General features: G+C 38.3%; 1 protein-coding gene across 1 annotated transcript in view; it reads right to left on the reverse strand.

Annotated features, from left to right (window-relative positions):
• TTC29 (tetratricopeptide repeat domain 29) overlaps window positions 1-21,632 on the reverse strand; it is a 230,970-nt gene that overhangs the window by 133,724 nt on the left and 75,614 nt on the right. Inside the window, exon 4 of the mRNA XM_007944121.1 lies at window positions 19,702-19,887. Within this exon, the coding sequence (XP_007942312.1) occupies window positions 19,702-19,887 (186 nt within the window). The remainder of the gene's footprint in view (window positions 1-19,701; window positions 19,888-21,632) is intronic.

A 21,632-nucleotide genomic window follows, 5' to 3' on the forward strand; every position in this document is an offset into this window, starting at 1 on the left:
ACGGCACATAACAACAACAACATATCTGATAAAGGACTTATCTCTAAAATCTATAGAAAGCTTCAACACCTCAATACCAAAAAGACAAACAACCCAATCAAAAAATGGGCAAAAGTCTTAAACAGACACTTCACTAAAGACAATATGCTGGTGGTCAACAAACACATGAGGAATTAATCGTGATCTTTAGTCATTAGACAGATGCAAATCAAAACAGCGATGAGATATCATTTCACCCCAGCAATAATAGCAAAGTTCAACAGGACAGAGAATAACAAATGCTGGCGAGGTTGCAGAGAGATTGGAACTCTTGTGCACTGCTGGTGGGATTGTAAAATGGTACAAGCATTGTGGCAAATGGTATGGCGTTTCCTTAAAAAACTGAAAATAGAAATACCATTTGAACAAGTAATTCCATTACTAGGAATATATCCTAAAGAGGTGAGGGGCAGGACACCAACAGACACATGCACACCTATGTTCATTACAGCACAATTCACTATAGCAAAGATATGGAAACAACCTAAATGCCCATCAACAGATGAATGGATAACCAAATTATGGTACATTCACACAATGGAATAATACTATGTTACATTAAAGAACAATGAAGAATATGTGAATCATCTCACAATGTGGATGAGCCTGGAGGACATTATGCTGAGTGAAATAAATCAATCACAGAAGGACAAATACTGTATGAGCCCATTACTGTAAAAAGACAAAGAAGGGTTAAGGAAGGGAACTCACTTTATAGGTTACCAGGGTGGGGAGGGAAGAGGAAGGATTCATTTCGGGCTAGTTGGGGGCCACAAGCTGAGTTGGGTAAGGGGAGGGATGGAAAGAGTCTGTGACCACCATGATAACATTAGGGAAAGGGAGGACACCGAATTGTGCACATAAGATATAAACAACAGAGGCTAATATCAGTGTATCCACAATACTGCATTACCATTAACACCAAACATCAGGTCACAGACAAACACATAAACATCTGAGAAGATCATATGGGGGTCAGTGAACAGGATTATAATCTAGACCAAGGATAGATTGATTCAGCTGAGGCTAATCTTGCACAGATATTAGTGATACAACATACCCATAATCCTTACAGAAACAACAGAAGAGAGATATAGAGCAAACCCTCACAGACAGCCAGACATTGTGGGAGACAGAGAGATCCAACGGATCTACTGACTCAGGACCATAGTATTGGGGGACACCAGACTCAATTGGCACAATAAAATACATAAAAATCTTGTTCCAAAATTTATGTTGGTGAATAGTGACTGGAGTCTTAAAAGCTTTCAAGTGGCCATCTAAGATGCAGTTAATGGTCTCCTATCATTGGAAGTGAAGAAGAGTACAAAAAAAGAAAAAAAAAAAACAAAACAAGGACAATTGGAAGCAATTAGCCCTAGGACATGATGGACCTTGAGATCAGAAGAACTAGATGATGCCCAGCTACTAAGACAAACCACTTGGGAAAGGATCAAACTGGAGATCTTGGATAGAGTGGGAGGAAAAATGTGGAACAAAATTCAAAAACACAATATTGACCAGAATTACTGGTTGGATGGATTCTGGTGGGACCCCCAATACTATGGCACTCAACCCAGGGCGATGCACCCACATACTTTATGGAGATGCATTCCCTGGAGAAATCGACCATGGGGCACCAGAGGGGCAACATTCACACAGAGGAAATGCAGGACACACAGGTGTGCATAACTATGAGGGGCACTGGGCGGGGGGGGGGGTAACTGGGCAGGGAGGGGAAGAGAGTGGGTTAGGGTTGGGGATGGTAATTGGGGAGTGAAACTAAAGGCACACAAAATGTTGAATGTAAAATAAACTGTTCTGTGAACTTGCACCTAAAGTACAATTTTTTTTTTTAAAAAAAAAAAGAGAGAGAGATCAGAGCTGGAAGTGAACCAAGAGCAGATAGCATTTGCGCTCGCTCCTTTTTTTAGAGATGAAGAAACCAAGATCCAGAATGATTATATAACTTGCCCACATTCACATACAGATTTCCCTAACCTACAATGGTGTTCTGTTCTGACAACTCCTTCATAAATTGGTCTGACATAACATAAGCAGGACACTTCTTTCTTCTTCTTCTTTTTTTTTTTTTTTAGTTTTTACTGCTCCAAACCAAACTCACTGCTGTCGAGTTGGTCCTGACTCATAGAGCTTTCCTTGGGTTTCTGAGGCAGTATCTCTACAGAGACCCAATGGCACTTAAAAGCAACAGTACTTTTCCCACTGCTTTGGCTGTCATCTCGTCTGATACTCAAATACCCTGTTAGTTTAAGTATCAAGAACAAGAGTCATTCAAGTTCTGTGAACTGTCATAAATTCAACTGGTGTAGATGTGGTTAAAGTATTGGGCTGCTAAACCAAAGCTTGGAGATTAGCTAGCTGCTCTGCAGGAGAAAGATGAGGTGGTCTGCCTATGAGGCAGCTCTAGTCTGTCCAATAGGGTCACTATGAGTAGGAATCAACCCAGTAGCAGTAGGTTTATTTTTTGGTTTTGGATGAATTGACAGAGCTCCAATTTATTGATTTATTTACAAATGTGTGCCATATTTCTAATATCCCTTGGGATTTTGGTTTCTCTTACTATCTGAAGACCATTCAATCTATGCATTTAATTAAGACCCCTTCCCTATTTTTCTACTACATTGATAATATTGTAATTGGATCTACAATAGTTCTTTAAGTTTTATGACTACTCTTTATCCACTGTAAAATCCTTCTTTCATTTTCAATAGGCTTCAATGAGTTTTTTTTTATTAGCTAGTTTTTAAAATTAGCTAGTTTTTCTCCCAGTTAAAAAAAAGAAATATGTACACACATAAGATAGCCAATTTTAATAGTGCAAAAGGGCCTAAAATGCAAAGTAAGTCTTCCCAACATTTCACGTCACCAGTGCCCTTCTCCAGAGGGTGCCAGTTGAGATTTTGTATATTTGATGGGTTTTAAATCCTCTCAACAGCGCTTACATCTCTATTAATTTTTAATAAAATGAAAGAGAAAATAAAATACCACACTAAAAACTGATATATCCTTTGCATTTCTTTTAGTTATTAAGGCTGTTTTTCTAATAAGCCACAAACATTATTCCATAACATAAGAAATTACAATGAAATTTCTAACAATTTGGATGTGACATCTTAGATGATGTTGAATTATTCTATTTTAGAATCTTTCTTTCCCTCATAGTGTCTGAGAGTTGAATACTGTGATAATCATGTGCCAAAGAATAAAAATTTTTCACCAGATGAAGTTGTATTTATAAGTGGAATACAAAATAAGGTAAAAAGCCAAAACTCTAGGAAAAGTATTATTTACATGAGCTATTTTAGAAGAAATACAAGCAGAATGCTCCTTAAAAGTAAGGATGGTGAGGCCCTGGCTCCCTTACTTTGGACAGATCAGCAAGACAGACCAATCACTGGAAAAGGAGATCATGGTTGGTAAAGTAGAGGGTCAGTGAAAACGAGGGAAACCCTCATGAAATGTATTGACAATATGGCTACAACAATGGTCTCAAACATACCAATGAGCATGAAGATAGCATAGGATCATGTACGTTTCATTCTGTCATATATAAGGTTATCATGAGTTGGAGGCAACGCAATGATGACTAACAACAATATGAGACATTAAGGAGTTTTTGAAAATCTTATAATTTTTAAACAATGTTCACTTGTTCATCACCCCTGATAGTTGTTTTATGAACTGCATTTAATGAACAGACATACATTCATCACATGTCGAGTCATATTACTCCACCATTGGTATATCTTTTTCTTTTTAGGAAATAACCTCTTTTGTTACTTAAGGAAAATTACTAGCATCATAGTGAATATGACTGAAATGGTTAACTCAAATGAGAAGCAAGAAGTATGATCAATGTACACAGTAGTTGCCCTGTCTTAGCTGTGTAGTTACTATGAGTTGTCAGCATCAACAATGGGAAACAATGGCAAAGCAGCATCAAGGCTATGACTTTAGGGCAGGAATTGCAGGCTAGATATGTAGGTCACCCTACAAAGCAAAGGGTTAATTGGAGCCAAGAGCTCATGTCCATGACACATCTGAGGTCAAAGCAGAGAAGAGACAGAGTATGCATAAGAAAAGTCCTGAGAGGCTTCTTTGTAAGCAGGCCTTCCCACTATGGCTGTGCCTCCAACTAACCTAACATGTAGACCACTGAACAGGGAAAATGACATTCCCCTCATATTTAGCCTAGTGCCTGGTGCACAACCAACATTTATTAAATGAAATTACAGGTCTCTGTGTGGTTCAAATGCTTAATATGCTTGGCTGCTAAGCAAAAGCTTAGAGGTTCCAGTCCACTCAGAAGTACCTTAGAAGAAAGGCCTGACAATCCACTTCCCAAAAAATCAGTCACCAAAGACTCTAAAAGAATACCAGAAAGATGTTCAGTTGTGTTTCAAGGACTATGCAAAAGCATTCAGTTGTGTGGATCATAACAAATAATGGATAATATTGAGATGAACGGGAATTCCAGAACCCTTAATTATACTCATGCACAATCTGTACATAGACCAGGAGGCTGTCGTTTGAACAGAACAAAGGGATATTTCATGGTTTAAAATCAGGGATGGAGTGTTCCAGGGTTGTATCCTTTCACCACACTTACTCTATCTGTATACTGACCAAATAATCAGAGAAGCTGGACTATATGAAGAACGTGGCATCAGGATTGGAGGAAGACTCATTAAGCAGCTGTAATATGCAGAAGACACAACCTTGCTTACTGAAAGTGAAGATGATTTGAAGTACTTACTGATGAAGATTAAAGACTATTGCCTTCAGTATGGATCACACCTCAAGACAAAGAAAACAAAAATCCTCACAATTGAACCAATAAGCAACACATGATAAATGGAGAAAAGACTGAAGTTGTCAAAGATTTCATATTAATTGGTTCCACAATCAATACCAATGGAAGCAGAAATCAAGACATCAGACAATGTATTGCATTTGGCAAATCTGCTGAAAAGGACCTCTTTCAAGTGCTGAAGAACAAAGATGTCTCTTTGAAAACTAAGGTGCACTAACACAAGCCATTTTCAATTGTCTCATATGCATGTGAAAGCTGGACAATGAACATGGAAGACCAAAGAAGAGTCAATGTTTTGAGTTGTGGTGCTGGTGAAGAATACTGAAAGTATCATGGACTGCCTGAAGAACTAACAAATCTGTCCTGGAAGAAGTGCAGCCAGAATGCTCCTCGGAAGTGAGAATGGTGAGATGTTGTCTCCCCTACTTTGATGATGTTATCAGAAGGGACCATTCCCTGGAGAAGGATGTCATGCCATGCTTGGTATAGTGGAGGGCCATCTCAATGAGATGGATTGACACAGTGGCTGCAACAATGGGCTCAAGTATAGTAAGTATTGTGAGGCTAGCACGGGACAGAGCAGTGTTTCATTCTGTTATACATAGGGTTGCTATGAGTCAGAGCTGACTTGATGGCACCTGACACCCCCACCAACAAAGACTCTATGAAGTATAGATCAACTCTGACAGAGGTAGGGCTGCCATGAGTCAGAACTGAGACAAAAGCAACCATTTTTCACATATATAGGATTTGGGCTTTGTGAGATGGAGTCAATTGCAGAAAGCTGTCACAAGAAAAGGAGTTTACTTTAGGAGCCAGGTAGTTCTCAGGTTTAAGCATACTTTGGCCTTGTTTTCCAAGGCCAATGGGAATGGAGTTCAGGAACTAGTGGTTATTAATGGCCATACTGAGGCCCAGATGTATGTCACAATCAGTTCTAATCTGTGTTGCAACTATACTGTACAACAGTAAATAACCACAATAGTAAATAACCAAAGTTTTCCAATGATTTACTTTTTTAACATAGAACATTTATTTGTTATTATTCATTTTGAAAAGCGTTAGTCTGGCCCATTGCAGTTCTAATACACTTTATAGGTGGAAGAAAAGGCTATCGAGCTAAAGGTCTTAACTTTTACTCTAGCCTTTAGTTCACAATGTTGTTCACTTCCATTCTTTTTGTTTTTTAGAGGGAAAGGTGTGCTTATATCTCAATATTCTCCTAGAAATGTTATCTAAGTCAATGTAAACAAACATTTGCTACCATGAGAAAAAAGGTTGAGAACTGATACACCAGTGGTACATCATGACCTTGATGCTGGGCAACCGCAAAATAGAAAACAAGGATATAGAAGCCCAGGAGCATTAGGTGGTGAGCAGGGCTAAAGGGCTTTTTGTGCATTCCTCAGATGGTACAGACATTAACATAGTTTGCAGCTAACCAATATTTCCACAGGAAGAGCAAACCTGTGACACAATCAGAGCACAAGGGTCCACATGATGATGGTAGGGATGTGCAGGTAATAAACTCATCCAAAGCCTCTTCAACAACAGAATTTTGTTTTGAGAATGTCTTTGGAGAATTAAAAGATGTTTCTAGCTATATAGATTATTGCCTGGGACAATGGTTCAAGTAAAGGGTGATACAGATGTTTCCAGGCTGGATTATCTTTTATTTTTTCTTTTCTACATTCTTTTATAATGATGATGATGTGAAAGTTTACAGAGCAAATTCACTTTCCACATACATTTTGTCTCATAACATTGACTACAATTTCCCATAATGCAACAGCTCCCCTACCACTTCCTCCCCATAGTGTCCGCTTCCCTGTGTCCTTCCCTCCATGCAGTCCTGCCCCCTGAGCTATGTCCCTGTGCATATACAATCCTTCTATTCACCCATGATTGATCTCTCCAAGGAGTGTATCTACCTCAGGTAAATGTTCAACTCACATGCCTGTCTTTTGTTTGGCTAGAAGCCACAATTCCAGACCTGAAAGGCAGCTAGGACAGGCTGGATTATCTTGAAGGGTAGTATATTAAATACCTTTCTTTTCTTTCATAAAGCATCTCTAAAAGAATCTATTATATCTGTTCAGCCTCTTCATTTGATTGAGTGTCTGATGTGTCTATATGCAGTATTCAATGTTGACAACCACGGCAAGTAGTCCTTTAACATCTTTTATCCAATGAGGTTTCAACAGTTTGTTCTTTTCCACACTGGATTACTCTATTAACCCAGAGAGAGCTTCCAAGAGACTTGAGTGAAGGGAACTAGGAGTTTGAAATTGAGTAAGAGAGCTAAAGTTCTGGGTAGCAGTATTCCAATTCTAAAACCTGTGATCAAGTGTTAAGAGCTCCAGATGGAAACAATGGGCAATCGGGTCAGTCAACAGGTGCACGATTTTCTTCTGCATTTAGTCTTCAGTAGCATAGTGGCTAAGGCACTTGACTGCTCACCAGAAGGCTGGCGGTTCAAACCCACCAGCCACTCCTCGGAAGGAAGGTTGGGCAATCCTACTTCCGTAGTGATACTGCCTCGGAAACCCAAGGAGGGGTCGCTATGAGTCGGGGCTGACTCGACGGCAAATAACAACAACAACAACAATACTAATCACAGGCAAACTGGTGGCACAGTAGTTAAAGCACTTGACTGCTAACCAAAAGGTGAGCAGTTTGAATCCACCAGCCACTTTTTGAGAGAAAGGTAAGGCACTTTGCTTATGTAAAGATTTACAGCCTTCAAAACCCTATAGGGCAGTTCTCTCTGTCCTATAGGGTCACTATGAGTCAGAATCGAGTCAAGGACAATGTGTTTGGTTTTGGTTTAATACTGATTGTGGTATTCTGAAGCAGTGTAGGACCTGTGTAGGAGGCAAAACACTATTATAAACATGTGATAGAGTTTTCTATATCAGCTAGTATTAAAAATTGTCCAGTTTTATTTTTAAGATCACAAATATATTGCATGTGTTCAAGCAATACAGAAATACATAAAGAAAAAAAGAATAATAAAACCATTCTTTCTATGTTATAGAACCAGAAATGGAATTTTTGGAAGATAGCATATTGCTAAGCGAAAGTCTATTCCAACTCATGGCAATTCCACATGTGCCGGAATAGTGCTCCTTAGAGTTTTCAACAACTCTGGTGGTGCAGTGGTTAAACACTCGGCTGCTAACCAAACGGTTGGTGATTTGAACTCACCAGCTGCTCCGAGGGAGAAAGATGAGGCAATCTGCTTCTGCGGAGATTTGCAACCTTGGAAACCTTGTGGAGCAGTTCCACTCTATCTTATAGGGTCCGTATGAGTCAGAATCAACTTAATGGCAATGCTTTTTTTTTTTTTTTTTTAAGTTACATTAGTATATTGAGGGATTTGTATATATCTTAAAAAATATTAAAATAGAAGTCTTCAGTGAAGCACAAAGACATTAGCTATCCTATCACACTCCAAAGGAAGGCTTTAGAACAATATGTGAAATTTCCAAAGTTCTGAAAACTGTTAACAGAACTCTTGACTTCCACAATAAGGGCATACAAATGTTAGAGACTGTATTAATAAAAATTAGACTAGGCTACACTGTAGAAGAGGGGAGCTCTGGTAGCATAGTGCCAAAGGCACTTGCTAACCAGAAGGCTGGCAGTTCAAACCCACTAGCCACTCCTTGGAAGGAAGATTGGGCAATCTACTTCCGTAGTGATACTGCCTCAGAAACCCAAGAAGGGGTCACTATGAGTTGGGTCTGACTTGATGGCGCATAACAACAACAACAACACACTGTAGAAGTACATTGAGTTGAATCGACTCTAACTCATGGTGGTCCCATGTGCAACAGAACAAAACGTTGTCTAGTCTGGAGTCATCCTCACATTTGCCAGCATGTTTGAGTACACAGTGATGACTACTGCACCAATTAATCTCGACAAGGGTCTCCCTCACCTTCACCAGCCTTATACTTCATCAAATGTGATGTCCTACCCCAGAGATTGATCTTTCTTGATGATGTGTTCAAAATGAGCCAGGTAGACAAAGTTCTATTGTTTCATTGTGTTTTCATTGGCTAATTTTCAGACTTAGATCACCTGGCCTTTCTAGTTTGTCTTAGTCTAGAAGCTCTATAAACACTTCTCCACCATGGATGACACTGTTAATATTTGAAATATTGGTGGCATAGCTTCCAGTTATTACGGCGACATGCTAGCTACCTCAGTATGACAAGCTGACAGATGGGTAGTGGTAAATACACGAAATCCCAAGCACTTGAACAAAAGGATTTATTTGCTTATGCGAGGTTCGATGAGGACAGGGTGACTCTCTAGAATAAATCTCTTCTTTGTGGTCATTCAGGATTCTAGGTTGTTTTTACCTTGTGGCTTCACCATCTGCATAAGACCTTTATGAGTGCCATGGCAAAAATAGATCGTATGGAGAAGTGACATTTGCTTCTCCATGCCTCAGTGTAGAACTAACTGCTTATACCCTACTGGCTTTAATTAATATTTTTATAGTGTCCATCATATGTTGTTGTTGTTGTTATATGCCGTCGAGTCGACCCCAACTTATAGTGACCCCTCCTTGGGTTTCTGAGGCAGTATCACTATGGAAGTAGATTGCCCAACCTTCCTTCCGAGGAGTGGGTAGTGGGTTTGAACCGCCAGCCTTCTGGTTAACAGTCAAGTGCCTTAGGCACTGTGCTACCATATAGGACTCAATAAATAGTAACTCTTCTCATTCTAATTATTAGAATACAATATTTTGATTTGCTGGATAAGAGTCTATCATACATTATTACTATTAATTAATTACAAATAATTAACTATTATTCTCTACTGTAGGGCATTTCTATTGTTTCCTGTTCTTTTTAACAGTTACAATTACTATATATATATATATATATATATATATATATATATATATATATGTCATTATCAAAATCTCTTTCTTCATATTTGATTATTTCCTAAAAGTGATAATAGGGTTAAAGGAAATGAAGATTTTTAAAACTCTTGATACATGTTCCAAAAATGTTTGCTAGAATTATTAAGCTACTTTATCCTAAAAACATTGCTTAACTTATCAAAACTTCACAAGCATTTAATGTTATCTTAAAGTGATAAACAAATAACTTTGACACCTTCACATTTGAATCAGTGCATTCTGTAGCTGTCCTATTAGTACCCTCACCCACAGTATTATTCAGAATCAGAGTACTGGCTTGTCTCTTTTATTAAAATGTCAGCTCCTAAATCATTGTTGTTGTTGTGATGTGCCCTCAAGTAAGGCCTGACTCATAGCAACCCCTCCTTGGGTTTCCCAGGCGGTATTCCTACGGAAGTAGATTGCCCAACCTTCCTTCCCAGAAGTGGTTGGTGGGTTTGAACCCCCAGCCTTCTGATTAGCAGTCAAATGCCTTAGGCACTATGCTACCAGAGCTCAGGGGCCATAAATATCTTCTTTTGTTTTTCCCCCCATAAATATCTTCTTCAACCATATATTCCTAGCACTTAGCCCAGTGCCTGTTTTAGAATAAATATTTATTAAATAAAATTACAGGCAAAAGTGATATCTTTTTAATGATTTGTCATTTTTTTATTATCAATGTTGATTTTTTTTCATATCTATTTCCCAGTTGAATTTCTTCTCTCACTTGTTTTTTTATTTCCTTCACTCATTTTTCTACTGGTATGTACTGATTTTCTTAAAAATTTGTAAGAGCTCTTTATACAGTGATAATATTAATTCCATTATTATATTTGTTTAAAAATTTCCTAATTTTTATCTTTTTATTGTGTATATGTCGGCAGGAAGATTGGGCAATTTACTTCTGTAGTGATACTGCCTTGGAAACCCAAGAAGAGGTTGCTATGCGTTGGATCCAATGCAATGGCAGTAGTTTGGTTTTTGGTTTATTATCTATATGAGTTCTTTAATAACTGTGGTAGTTAAGTTTGTGTGTCAACTTGTCTGGGCCTGGTTGAGTGGCTGGCCAGCTGGATGTAGTATTCCCCATGATGCGACTGGTAATCAACTCCATGGTGGAATCTACTGTAAGCAGCTGAGTAGCTGCTTTAGGGATGTGGTCTCCTTGGGGAACAGTCACTAGCTCATGATACAATTGAACCCTGCACATAGCCATGTCGTTATTCAGCAGCCTGCCATGCTCTGCCGACCTCGGGACTTTCAATGGACTTGAATTAATGGCCTGCCATGTAGTTTGGTAACATCAAGACTGTGCCATTTTATTTGTTAACCTTGGGCTTGTTAGCCTCAGCAGCCAATAGCTGCCTGAGTGAAGAGATGCCTCTAGCTTTAGTGGGCCAGGAGCAAGAGGCAGAACTGAAGCCCAAGTCGGGGGGCTTTCACACAGCTCCTAGAGCCTGGCACTTTGAACTTGGACTTCTAGCCCCCCAAACTGTAAGAGAATAAACTCCTGTTTGTTAAGGCCGTCCGATTTGTGGTATATTCCTTCAGAGAAGTACTAGGTAACCAAAACAATAACAAAAACTGCTTGTCAAATCTTTTCTTACGGCTGGCAGTTCAAACCCACCAGTCACTCCTCGGAAGGAAGGTTGGGCAATCCTACTTCTGTAGTGATACTGCCTGGGAAACCCAAGGAGGGGTTGCTATGAGTCGGGGCCGACTCCAGGGCAAATAACAACAACAACAACAATGTTTACAAAAGGAGCTCTGGTAGCGTAGTGCCTAAGGCACTTGACTGCTAACCAGCAGGCTGGTGGTTCAAACCCACCAGCCACTCCCTGGAAGGAAGGGTGGGCAATCTACTTCCCTAGTGTTAACGCCTTGGAAAACCAAGGAGGGGTTGCTATGAGTCGGGTCCAACTTGACGGCACATAACAAAAACAAAAACAACAACAACAATGTTTACAAAAAGAAGAGAAAATCCTTATAACAGGACCAATAAACATCATCAAAATAAATGGTGAAGAAATTGAAGGTGTTAAGGATTTCATTCTTCTTGGATTAACAATGAATATCCATGGAAGGAACAGTGAAGAAATCACATGATGGATTACACTGGGCAAACTGCTGTAAATATCTCATTAAATTGCTAAATGGCAAAGATGTCACTTTGATGACTAAGGTGTGGCTGACACAAGCATATTATTTTCAATCACCTCAAATGCATATGAAGACCAAACAATGAAAAAGGAAGACAGAAGAAAAACTGACAATTCTAATTGTGGTGTTGGCAAAGAATTTTGAATACACCAGGGATTTCCAAAAGAATGAACAAATTTGTCTTGGAGGAAAAACCGTCAGCATGCTCCTTAAAAGTGAAGATGGTGAGACTTCATCTTGCTTACTTTGGACTTGTTATCAGAAGGGGCTAACCAATGGAGAAGGACATCATGCTTGGTAAAGTAGAGGCTTGGTGAAAAAGAGGAAGACCCTCAATGAGATGGACTGACACAGTGGCTGCAACAATGGACTCAAGCACAGCAAAGACTGTGAAGATGGTGCAGGACTGGACAGCATTGTGTTCTGTTATGCATAAGGTCCGACTGGAGCACTAAGGCTATTTCAATTTGTATACTAAGACTTTTTTTAAAGTCAAGAAACTTTTCTTGAAATGTTTTTGACTTTGATTTGATTTCAATTATTATGTGTTTTTCCTCAGGAACACTTAACGATCCTCAGATTTGGTATCTGTTTTTTATCTTCTGCATTTATTATCTTGTCTCTGTTTTCATTTCAGTTTTCCACAGTGCCAAATCAGCTCTTTAATTTTCTACTCTGTATTTTACTTCTCTCAACATACTTTATTGAAAACCTCTCTTATTTCATCTGGCATTCATTCTCATCCCATCTAGTTCTATCCTTTCACTTTTATCTTTCTGAAGATACTAAGCATTTTTCTAAAATCATCATTTTTACAGGTTTGTTCATTACTTGTGTTTTCCAATTAATATTTTATTTCTCTTGCATTTCCTACATCCTCCAACTAGGAGGAATCTCTTTCTGGTGTTTTGAGACAAGCACAGTATTAAGTCTACCCGTGGTGGCGACAGCAGAATCCTCCTGCTTCTACCGACAGTGGGTGGGGGCAGTTGGTATGAACAATGTCTCACACAAGTCCAGTGAGTGAGTCTAGCAGGCATTCTTGTAAGATTGTGATTCAATCTTCTTGTACTTTAACTCATTGGCTCTCTTCTACTTTGATTTATTCTTGAAAATATCTAGTCTTGGGAGTTGGAGCTTCCTTTGAAGCTTATTGTCTTGCTCATGTTTCTATCTTTATTCTAGTTCTTAGAGGGCATGACTTCTATGTCCACATGGCATATTAACTCCTTATCTTTATCTCAAAGATGTAACAGATAAGGTTAACTTGCCCAGGACCAATCCCCTGCAGGCTAGCCTTCCAGAAAATGAGACAAACTCTTATAAACCTCCATGGAAACCAGTTACACCTAGTCCTTAAGGCAATCAATCCTAACTTGTTGCAATTGAACCCCAGTTTCTCAATCCTTAGAGAGGAGAGGTTGTATCAAAGCCTGTTTAGCAAATCTTGCTGTTTGTATGCCCTGTCTAATTGCTGTAACCACAAGCACTGACCTCAGCCCCCTATCACACAGAGGATGGGGCTGATGTTAAATCAAATCATGAATTCTGAACTGGCAAGATAGGGTTGAAACAAGGCTTGGCCATGTCATATGGCTGTTGTACCCTGATCCCTGATCACACCAGCACCTCCTTAATCATACAAAATCCAATGAAAGGACAATAGGAGACCAGCACACTTGTTCCTGGATCTGTCTTTGAGTTCTGTTAATGTAAGGCTCCTCCAGTAGGTGAGCGCTGTTTGTTAATTTACCTGGTTTGCACGGCAGCTGTTACAGCAAACTGGGCATCTATCCAGGCACAAAACATGGACTTCTGGAAGCAATTCAAGGCACTGGAGAAAGTTCAAAGACCCAACTTGGAGTGGAAAAAGTCTACTTGGGGTGGTGTGGCCAGCCATCAGACAGGCAAGTTACTGACTGCTAGAAGGAACTAGCCTTGCAAAATTTTAAGTAGTAGGAAATTTAGGAGGTTAAGACAATCAATGGTAGAATTCTCCATGTGTGTTTGTTCTTGGAAAAAGTTGCCCAGGATGGGGTGGTCACTTCACTGAGAGGAAAGCTGAAAAGCTCAACCACCACCCCTTAAAAAATTACATAAAAAAAGACATGGGGGACTCTCTTCACCATGATCACTAAAGAATAGGTGAAGAAGATGTTAGGGGATGGTGCCCATCATCTACAATAAAGGGATGAGTGACCCCCCAAATTCTAACTCCTCTCCATGAGAACAAAGGACAGTGGTGGCCTCCTCCAAATCTAGTTAGCAGATCTGCCTTTCAATACTGGATGTGCTAGCAGAGACATGAGCCATTCTAGTGTCTTAACAACTCTACCTTCTCAAGGTGCCTCCTGATTTCCTAGAAAGCCCTATTGAGATATATCACCCAGTATCTGTCCAAGAAACTTACTCTCAACACTAAGTTCTAGGATCTGCAGCTGAACAAATAAACTTAAGGAAGGGCAGTTCTTCCTTCCTTAAGAAGTTTCCCAGTCAATGAAGAAACTTGGGATCAATATTATAGATCCTGATTAGCCACTCCTCGGAAGGAAGTTTGGGTAATCTACTTCTGTAGAGATACTGCCTCAGAAACCCAAGGAAGGGTTGCTATGAGTTGGGTCTGACTCAACAGCATAACAACAACAACAACAACAACAACAACAACAACATGATTAGCTTTTACTCAAACTCTGTGTTCCGGTCACAGATACAGACCTTCTGAACTGGAAAATGTACACTTTTAAAAATTTTCTTATGGTCGTCTTACCTTGCCTGCTTTCTGTGAACATGATCATTACCCTGAGGTTGTCGTGCAACCTAATGTTATCCTCCAGGTCTCCTACAGCAGTTAGTAACTAGATTCATTAATGAGATTCAAAATCCTTATGTGTCGAAATGGAACAGGTTGTTAACAGAGTGGAGATGATACCTAGACATCACTCCTCAGAACTGGGGGAAGTAGATATAATGAAAGGGTCTAAAGTTAAGGGTTTTCATGTCCAAGACTGATCCACTCCAGCTATTATCCTAGACAAGAGATTGGCTTCCTGTAAATTGTGCCCTACAAATAAGGTCACAATTCTGAAGGAATATGCAGTTACTGATTTGCTACAAACATTTGCCAGTATATGACTACTCCTTAGTAAGCTGCTACCTTAATTATAGGTCTGAAGATATTCAACCTGAAGAATGGCACTGGTAGCCCTTGAGTCAATGAGAACAACGTCTCACTGTACACTAGGGCCCCATCAGCAGTGAGGATTTGAACCTGTCTGCTATGCTAGACTCTGGCTAGGGTGCTCTGGGTCACATATGTGCCCACTGGGATGAACATTGCCCCTGACTGCAACCATGTGCCCCGTCCCTGTGACTATGGTTTCTGTCCATGTTACTGATTTGCTCTACAGTTTCCTGAGGGTGCTGGAGGCCTGCCCTGGACTGCAGCCTTCTTGGTTGGGCTGTGACATCTGCCCCACTTTGCCATCTGCCAGCTGGTGTCTTGTTTCAACCTGAATGGGCACCCCTGGAACCAGGATGTCACCATCTGCTTCTGAGCACAGCTGCCTCTTAGTTGTTGGTGTCTCCATTTGTACCTCCAGATCAATTAGATCAGATATGCATAAAATACACCATGGCCATCTCAGGGAGAAGCATACAGCCAGGTGAGACCCCATTCCACTCCAGCCACATATTCTTGATATTCCCCACATTTACTCTCTTCAAGAAAAGTCTACCCCAGATTACAAAAGCTGCACAGATAATTTTCAACATCATTAACTACATCAAACACTCCAGTCTCCAGAAATTTCATCAACACTGACTAGTCATTTTATCTAGTAGGTGTTCCATTCATTAGACATGGGCACAAGAAAATATTTTAGAAATGACCAAAAAAAAAAAAGTTCCCAAACAAAATACTCTAAATTTAAAATAATTTAAAAAGTAAAAGTCATTTAGAATTTTTCATAGACAGCACATTCTATTTGGTAAGGCATATGAGTTAATTTGTTGTACAGTGGTGGCTCGCATGTTGCTGTGAGGCTGGAGGCTATGCCACTGGTATTTCAAATACCAGCAGGTTTCAGCAGAGCTTCTAGACTAAGACAGACTCAGAAGAAGGAAGGGGCCGTCCTCTTCTTAAAGAATTGGCCAGTGAAAACCTTATGAATGGCAGTGAAACACTGATACAATGGACCAGGCAGTGTTTTGTTCTGTTGTACATAGGGTCACTATGAGTCGGAACCAACTTGATGAACATAGCAGCAACAACACAATATGAGTTCATTTCGTGATGATATAGGCTGAGCATCTAAACATGGGCAAGATCAGTACCTGTGAATGTTATCTCATAGTGGTCATACTCTGATCCCATTTCCCACAATCATTATCACTCTCAGCCCCGGTCTCTCTGCCACTAAAATGGTATAACAACCATGGTGCTTACTTGGGTTAGGAGGCATGCCAGTAATTGCTGAATGAATAAATAAATGGTTGAATGATAAATAAAAGATACAATAAATGAAACCTTCAACAGAAGTGCATCCAGAGATAAATAATCAGAAATAAAATTTACACAAAAATTTGGAATGCACCTATGATAGTTATCTGAATCTTATTGGAGCCACTCTTCAATTTTCATTAATGTAGCCCTGATTTCTTTAGCCCTTATTTTCATATGTTGTTGTTGTTATTTGTTGTTGAGTCAGGCTCAACTTAGTGACCCCTCCTTGGGTTTCCAAGGCAGTATCACTACGGAAGTAGATTATCCAACCTTCCTTCTGAGAAGTGGCTGGTGGGTTTGAACCGCCAGCCTTCTGATTAGAAGAATTGGCCAGTGAAAACCTTATGAATGGCAAGTGCATTAGGCACTATGCTACCAGGGATCCTTATTTTCATATAGCATATCTTTTGTGGCTTCTTTTGGGGGCCAGAAATGAACAGTTCTTTGATTTGCCATTGTAATTGATAGAATTTATAGATCAATTACAAATCCCCCCCCCTTAGGAGTATATTTCTCTAATAGGGAACAAAGTAGGACTAAGTTATACTTTAGTACTTAACTTTCAGGAATTTTTATAATTAGTACATAATGAAGGTAAAGTATTCATTTATTTATAGAGAGCACTGTTTACAAGTGCAGGCTCTGAAGCCAACTGACTGATTAATAATAGCTCCACCACTAACCAGCTTAAATATATTGCCATAATTTTCTTATCTTCAAAATGAGGATAATAATTTTTAAAAGTTTAAAAAATTATCTCATCTGTCATCTAGGAATATTAAGTTTTAAAAGCTTTAGCAAGACTTTTACTTTATAGAAATCATTTATCTCCTTATTTGAGAAACAACAACTTTCTTTTACCAATAGGCTAAAAGTTTTAACAAATAACTTCTCAAATTACAACAGCTAATACAGTTTCAGTATTAATTCCAGCTGAATTAATTTCGGCTTAATTTTCTCATTACCTGTAATCCCACATTCAGAAATAATCACTGTCAACATATTGGTGTATGGCACTTTTAAAACATAATTTGTATTTTACATGGTGTTTTGTACCTTGCTTTTTCTACCTAACAATGTATCATGCACACTTTCTCAAATCAGTAAATTTTGGAGCATTCCTATACCATTTAGAATAAAATCCAAAGTTCTCACTTGGGCTTACAAGACTCAATGTCAGCTAGCCCAGGGCTCCTCTCTAGCTTTACCTCTTTCTACTTCCCATCATGCCCACTGGGCTTCAGCCACACTGGCCTTCCTGCTGATCCTTAAACATGCTGAGCATGCACTTGCCTCAGGGCCTTTGCATTTGCTGTGTCCTCTCTCTGGAACCCTTTCCTTTCACAAAGCTCATTCCTTTACTTCATTCATGTCTTTGCTCTAACACCACCTTCTAACACGTCTTCCTGAGCACCTTATGTAAAATAGCAATATCTGTTTATTCCCTTATCCTGATTTTTTTTTCATTATAGGACTTGCCACTATTCAATACTATTTTATGTAAATTTTTATTGTTCAAGCTTGCTTTTCCCAGTAGAATGTAAGCTCCATAAGGGCATGGATATAGGCTGTCTTCTTCCTTGTTTTATCTCTTGGAACTAGGTTCTAAATAAATTTTTGTTAAATGAATGAATAAATTTTGCTCCAATCCATAATTTCATGACTGCACATAACTCTGTTGCTTAATACAGTTGAGTTTTGAGATATTATAAATAGTACTACCATGGACATACTTAAACACATTCTCTTAAATACCTTCCAATTGTTACTTTGGAGCTAAATTATTGTAGCAGCTCCCTAATCATTCTCCCTCTCTCTCTTCCCTCCTCACACAAGGTATGTCACTGCCAGATCTATAGCTCTATCTACATCTTCATTTATAAACCAGTTGTCATCAAGTTGATTCCAACTCATGGACATCCTGTGTGTGCAGAGTAGAACTGCTCCATAAGGTTTTCATGGCTGACTGTTCAGAAGCAGGTCACCAGGCTTTTCTTCCAAGCCTTCTGAGGATTAGTTTGAATTCACTAACCATTCCATTAGTAGCTGAGCGCTTAACCATTTGCACCACCCAGGGACTCTTTCTATGTCTATGCCTATGTCTGTACCGATGTCTCTATCTCTCTAATGTTACACTTCTTTCCTTTCCCTGAATGCAGACTTAAGTTCAAACTGTGAGCTTATCGCCCATCACTGCTCAGAAATACACTTTCCATTTTAAACAGATTGTTCTTCCTGTTTCTTACACGAAGTAAATTCCTACTTGTTCACCTGCTTAAATTCCACCCATCTTTCAAGTCCTTTGTCAATACACTACCACGATGCTTTTCTTGATTGAGTCCAGTCCATATGACTTCTCACTTCTCTGGATTTTTCTGGCATTTCCTGTAGTTACACCCTTTAGTGTCTACCACACTCTAGGTTATAATCTCATTAACCATGATTTCTGCAGCACAAAAGTCATTTTTCCTCCTTTTCAGGGCCCTGCACAGTCTTATTATTTTAATATAATAAAAACTTTTTCACTTAACTCTTTTGCCAAAGACAAAACTTTTGGGAAAAATGAGACAGTTCTCTGAAGGAAGGAATACTATTATTTATGAGTAAATATTTTCATCTTCCCATACATTTCTTCTGTATATACCCACTATCCTTCTATAAATAATTTCAATTCTTAAATTCCTGTTTGCCATCCCTTTTAAAACACCATAAAAGTCTGTTTCTGAAAAATTTTTTTTATTGCAGATATTAATGTTTTAAAGTAACATTATCAATATGATGTTATATTTAAATAAGCATTTATTTTTCAGAAATCATTATAAAATCATGATGGCATGGTGTCTGAAGTAAACAGACATTAGTGCTTTTTCAGAGGGGACCTGGGACACTTGGAAAATCACGAAGTATACCTTTCTTTTTCCCAAACATTTTCATACAGGAGGGATCAAGTTAAAATGAACAAAGAGGACTGTTGCAAAAGGAGGAGAAAATCAGAAGGATGCAGCAAGAAGCCCGAGGGGTGCGTGTGCGGGCATGGAATGGAAGAGTGCTTTCTCTCCATGATGACGCTGGGAAGGTAAGTCTGCAAGGAATTCTGAAGCTGTTTACCCAAGTCACACTCCTTTGCTGTTCTATCTTAGTCATTTACATTCTTATACTGTCGCCTCAGGTCCAACCAAGCTCATGTGCTTTCTGGTTAATCCATATCACTCAACGCAAGTCCAGCAAACACACACTTACCATCCTCCTCGTAAAGAAGGCCCATGTGCGCATGCGCTTCGGCTTCTTTCTTCCCACCGTCAATTTTGATCAGTTGAGCAATCTTAAAACATCGTTCATAAAAGTGATTCCTTACCCACTTGTCTTCAGGAGTATTGAAGTAACAGGCCAGAGCATACAGGTTATTATATACATCTTCAAAGTATTCTTCAAAGAGAGAAAAACATAAGCTGCCTTAGAAAAATGTTTCCTGACGCATCCCTTCAAATGGCACACCAATATAATGACATTTATTTTTTTCGTTTTCCTTAAAAGTATGATTTAATATTTTAAAAATAAAATCTAAACGTAAAAATTAAATTAATGCATTTTTACTATTAAAATAATTGTATTAATGAATGACTATTCAGATGAGGAAAGCCACAAAAATCTTTCTCAAATCTTAGAACCTGTTAGAAATGGATATATTATTAGGTTAAAACATTAGATTTTCCATAAGATAAAGGACAGGATAATACTTACTAGCAATGTACCCAGTTTTTTTTTGGAAAAAATGAATACGCAGTGTATCGAGTTACTTTTCCTGTTTGAGGTTTGAAAAAGTATGTACAGATTCCAGAGAAAGTAGTGTTTCTTAATTATGGCAAAAAGATGATACAGGTAAAGAAAGCAGAAAGGAAATGTACGTAAGAAAGAAAGAATTTTAACCCAGAAGGAAAAAAATAGCCATCACACGAACTACACACACACTAAGTTTCTTGCCATGTTAAGAAATAGTGGATTTCTATGCTTTAATTTTCTACAATGTTTTTTTCTGCTGAGAATGCACTAATACCAGACATCCTTCTCACTTGGACAGTAGTTAATTACTTAAACCCTTTGTAAGTTTTTTTTTTCCTTCTAAAATTGACCTATATGTACAAAAAGAAAATGTGTTAATAAATTGTGAATCACTCTTAACCCAACTGCATTAGGAAATATGAACAAAAATGCTGTGTGTTAACAAATTGTGCCTTATGTAAACTTCCCTCTAATAGTGAATTTGAACAATTTCAGAGTCTTTGTGTCTCTGCATTTATGCTGAAAGAGTTGTAAGTACATGGTGGCCTCTGGGGTACTACTCTTCGAGGAATATTTTTGGTTGTAAAATATATGTAACACAACATTTGCCAATTCAACATTTTTCAGGTATACAATTTAGTGATATCAATTACATTGCCAAGAAATTTTCTTAAAAATTATTATTCTAACAATAAAGTTAGAATTTATTGATACTAATTATTCTTTTCTACTAGAAAATCAACTCATATATTCTTATAGGGATTACAATCATGAAAAATATTTATATATTACGTACTATTACTCTTACATAAGTGAAATCAAAAGGCCCAGAAAAAAATGAAACAGGCTAATTGCAACAAAATGCAGCTTTTAAGAACTGTGCCTAAGTCAAAAGAAATTTCTAAAACCCATGCCATTCCTTTATATATATTTCATAATTTGGTAGGGATTAAAAGTTTTAAAAAAAATAAACAGGCTTCTCTAATTTTGAATGAACTAAGGACTCTGCAGGGCTATTTTGCTTTTATGGGCACTCATGACAGTCAACAGCTTAGGTGAAAAGTGGAGTAAACTCTTATTTATTTAAGACAAATATTCTTACCTCAGAACTGGATTCTTGTGCTTTCCATCCCGAACCTCCAATCTAATACAAATAGAGCACTAAAGCCTGTTTTGTACTGTTATATATTCTTTGCCATTGTTACTGATTAGACAATTGTTTTAAAAAGTCTATAGTAAAGCACTTCATTTTCTCCATTAGATAAATTAAATAAAAAGATATATAATGAATGTTCTTTAAAAATCTGTGGTTCTGAAATAATTTTTCTATCCTTCAGTAATTAAACCTTAATAGAGTAACATTCCATAAACAAAGTCTTTTTTTTTTTTTT

This window comes from Orycteropus afer, unplaced genomic scaffold (genome assembly GCF_000298275.1).
Source record: "Orycteropus afer afer isolate SDZICR_OR568_19922 unplaced genomic scaffold, OryAfe1.0 scaffold00120, whole genome shotgun sequence".
NCBI classification, from domain to species: Eukaryota; Metazoa; Chordata; class Mammalia; order Tubulidentata; family Orycteropodidae; genus Orycteropus; species Orycteropus afer.